Source organism: Propithecus coquereli, unplaced genomic scaffold, assembly GCF_000956105.1.
Source record: "Propithecus coquereli isolate 6110/MARCELLA unplaced genomic scaffold, Pcoq_1.0 Scaffold239, whole genome shotgun sequence".
Classification (NCBI taxonomy): domain Eukaryota; kingdom Metazoa; phylum Chordata; class Mammalia; order Primates; family Indriidae; genus Propithecus; species Propithecus coquereli.
This window is the reverse complement of record NW_012147941.1, coordinates 984,863-989,024: the sequence shown is the minus strand read 5'-3', so window position 1 is coordinate 989,024 and position 4,162 is coordinate 984,863. Positions and strand designations below refer to the sequence as shown.

General features: G+C 39.5%; 1 protein-coding gene across 1 annotated transcript in view; it reads left to right on the top strand.

The window, feature by feature from the left end:
* The window catches only part of PHACTR4 (phosphatase and actin regulator 4), a 141,934-nt gene that overhangs the window by 95,859 nt on the left and 41,913 nt on the right, over window positions 1–4,162 (top strand). Inside the window, exons 5-6 of the mRNA XM_012645904.1 lie at window positions 2,431–2,595; window positions 3,204–3,587. Of these exons, the coding sequence (XP_012501358.1) occupies window positions 2,431–2,595; window positions 3,204–3,587 (549 nt within the window). The remainder of the gene's footprint in view (window positions 1–2,430; window positions 2,596–3,203; window positions 3,588–4,162) is intronic.

Sequence of the window (4,162 nt, the reverse complement as noted above, 5' to 3'; positions counted from 1 at the left end):
TTGAGGTTGCTGTGAGCTAGGCTGACGCCACGGCACTCACTCTAGCCCAGGCAACAGGGTGAGACTCTGTCTCAAAAAAAAAAAAACATAGGGGGAAAGAGCGTTGGGCCTGGCCTATAAGATCTCCACTTTAGGCCAAAAGCAGTGTTTGAACCTTTAAGTCCTTTTCATACTCAAAGATGGCTTTTGCCTTGATTATTGTTCTCACTTGACTATATTATAACATATTTAATAGATTTTCTGAGTTTGGGGGAAACAGTCAATGATGTTAAAGCCCAATAATACTGCTACATTATTAGCATTGCAAAAACTCTGCATTAAATATAAGAAATGATACTTCAAAGTAGATATTCCTATTAAGTAACTTGAGATAACTGATCATTTTTGCATATATTTTACTAGTATGCACTAAGTAGAAACTGATTAACAAAAATGTTTTAAACTTTGACTATGTGGTTTTCACAAATATATGGTTTTCACAAACTGTCACTATATGGTTTTCACCAATATGGTTTGTTGGCTTTAAAATCATTGCTTTATAGTCCAGAAAATCCTGTTTTGTTAAAGCTGGGCTATGTTAACATGAGCAGTAACTTATTACTTTTGTGTAGTTGTTGTCATCTTGCCCCCTCTCCTTTTTAAAAATTAAAAGTAGTTGAAAAATTACTTCAGCTCTAGAAGTACCTTTTCCTTTGCCTTGACTCTTCATTACTTTTAGCCCAAATTCCACCTCTTATTGGGGCTTCATGAAGAACGACACTGTCTAATCTCCTAGTAGGAGGTGGTGGGTCAAGGTGAGAGGGACTCGTCTATGAGAACTCAATGGACTAACTTGAGATACTAAAATGATATTACCCGAAGTGTCTCATTATGGAAAGCAAATGACATCATCTATAGAGCAACTGGTTCCAATCTCCATGACACTCTGTTAGAGACAGAGTTTTTAGTCTCTAACATCAATCCTTTCAGTTTTCTCTTCCAAAAAAGTCTGGGAAACCTCAGCAGTAGTTTTGTCTGATTGCTCCATGAAGGAATCTCACCTACGATTTTCATAGCAGGGAGTGGTGATTACAGGTCATCCCAAAGCCTCCAGCCTAGTGATCATCCCTACAATTTCATGTGTAGGAAATCATTATGTTACAAGTATATCATGTTTACCTTTAATCTGTCCATCAACTGGCGGATACCCTTTGCCTTCCACTCCTACTGCCCTTGGTCACCCTCTGCTGTTTTTCACCTACGGTCTAACAGTACTGTAGCTTATTATTGATTATCCTGTCCCAATCACTGCCCATCTATAATCCATTCTCATAGCTCTCAGAGCTAACCTTCTAAAAGATGGATCATATCATGTCTCTCTACTACTTATAATTCTTTGGCATCTTGTTTTGTTTTATAGGATTCAGTGCAGGCTCCTTTATGTGGTATTTGGTGTCCTTCATAGACTGGCTTTTTCCTTAATAGACTATCTTTCATCATTGTGGTAGGCTCCTACTCCTCCTTCAGTATTCATCTTATCAAACTGATCAGTGGGAGTAAAAAAAGAAAAAAGATTCATCTTAAAGCCAGCCACCATAGTGTGTACCTGTAGTCATAGCTACTAGGGAGGCTAAGGTGGAAGGATCTTGAGCCCAAGAGTTCAAGGCCAACCTGGGCAACATAGTGAAACCCTCTCTCTCTTTCTCTCTCTCTCTTTATTTTTTTATTTTTATTTATTTATTTATTTATTTATTTTTGAGGCAGAGTCTTGCTCTGTTGCCCTGGAGACAGTGCAGTGACATCATCATAGCTCACTGCAACCTCAAACTCCTGGGTTGAAGTGATCGTCCTGCCTCACCTTCTGAGTAGCTGGGACTACAGGTGTGGGCCACCATGCCCAGCTAGTTTTTTTTTGTTTTTTGTAGAGACAAGGTCTCACTATGTTGTTCAGACTGGTCTTGAACTCCTGGCCTCAAGCATCCTCCCACCTCAGCCTCCTAAAGTGCTAGAATTATAGATACAAGCCACTGAGCCTGACCTGAGACCCTATCTCTGTTAAAAAAAAAAAAAAAAGATCCAGTTCAGATATTTTCTATGAAGCTTTTCCAGCCCCATTGCCACCCCAAGGAGAATGGTTTCTTCTTCATTCCTACCACAACGCTTCACCCATTGTAGCTCCTGACATTTAGCATTGTAATTACTTATCTATAAGAAGTCTGTCTTATTCATATAGCAAAGTACTTGGCAAATAATAGACAATCAGATGTGTATTACAGAAAGAAATTACTTACTTCCATTACTACTATAGGATCCACATAATCTAGATCTCAATAATAAGCTAAAACAGGAAGAGGGGTGCAAGGGGATAAGAGAGGTTGGAAATCACCGGCTCTTTTCCCTATCAGATCATGCCAATTCCGTCACTTTGCACTTTCCTCATTTACCTTGCAGATGGTGAGGATCCAGGAAAGTCGAGCCACACCATGTTAAAGAATGGCCATACCACCCCCATAGGGAGTGCCAGATCTTCTAGTCCAGTCCACGTAGAGGAAGAGCCAGTAAGAATAGCAAGTCTTAGGCAACCCATTCCAGAAGAAGACCCAAAGAAGCGACTAGGTAAGAAATTCTGGATGTTTTAGTTTAAGAGCCATGAACCAATCATTCTCATTTACCTCAGGGGTTTGCAAGAGAATAAGGAGAAGTAAAATTGAGAGGGAATTATGTTCTCCTTTAGCAATTCCTTAACTAGTGACTTTAAGTAGAATTCTCCCCACCCCATTCTTGCATTCACAGAATATCTAAATTTGTGATTGTTAAGGAAGGAAGAGGATGTTAAATATCAGACAGCTGTAAGATTTTTCCAAGCTACACATTCCTCTTCTTCCACCCAAGGAATTTGGATGTGCCTCTCGTCCCGTAGTCTGGCTCTTGTGTGAAAAATCACTACCATAATGAGCATCTCTTACTGAGCTTCTTGTAGTGACATTTCTTTTTTTTTTTTTCTTGTTCATCGTTTTACTTTTCTTGTCTTATTTTGATCTACCGCTAAGAGTCGACATTTCTTAAGTATGTTAAGGTTGAGAAACATTGAGAACTCTAGCCCGTAGACTAATCTGTAAATTAAATAATTGATGAAGTTAACTATGAATCCATAGATGCATTAGCTTTTTCAGTCTCTCTTGTTACTATTTCTTCCCTTTTACATAACATATGTTATTACACAGGTTCAACCGGAAGCCAGCCTAATTCTGAAGCAGAGTCTGTTCCTGAGAATGTACCCAAACAGCCTTTACTTCCTCCCAAAAGACCTTTGTCCTCTTCTCATGAAGCAAGTGAAGGGCAAGCAAAGGATACCACTTCCTCTGGCAGCACGGCAAGGTCCATCTTCACTACCACCACCACAGCACCTGCTGCCACCACTGCTGCCACAAGCCTCGCAAAGACTGTTAATTCCTCTGTGACCCCTTCCCCAGCACCCAGGACTCTGCCTACTGCTCCTGCCAGCACTAACACTACTGCTACCCCGAGCCTCACTCATACAGTCCCTGCCAAGCAGCCCCCTGTCCCTCCCCCTAAACCAGCTCACAGAAATAGCAACCCTGTCATTGGTAAGTAAGTCTTTAGACTTCTGATATTTTTTGTTTGGTTCGGTTTTGGATGGTTGCTTTTTGGATAGCTGGTACAATATTGATTTGGTCTGTGAGAGTTTTTCGTATCTTGTCCCTTTGAATATCCTCAGTATAAAGAAAAGTCTTGGGTTGGGAAAAAATATATGAGAGAGAAGTCTTGAAACTGAGAAAGATGGCAATAAATGGAAACATCACTAAAATTAGGTTTAGATTTGAGGGGATTTATATCTATTTTTCTAACAGTGTTTCCAAAACACTAGGTATATTTGGGGGACTAGATATGTAAAGACCATAACAGATTTGACCTGCTCGGAGTTATCTGTGGCACTTACTGAAAAAATAAGAATAATGACACAGCTTTCAAGGGACAAGGCAAACTTTTCAAATGAAAATTTGTTTTTTGTTTTTTTAAAAACCTACTTAAAACTACCAATGCCTTCCATAAGCATAATCTAGTTTAGTAGATAAAAGATGATTTTGTAGATGCCAGTGTAATTTGTGATTCAGAGTCTGACATCATATCTTCATGGATAACTGCAGAAGCTATTACTTAA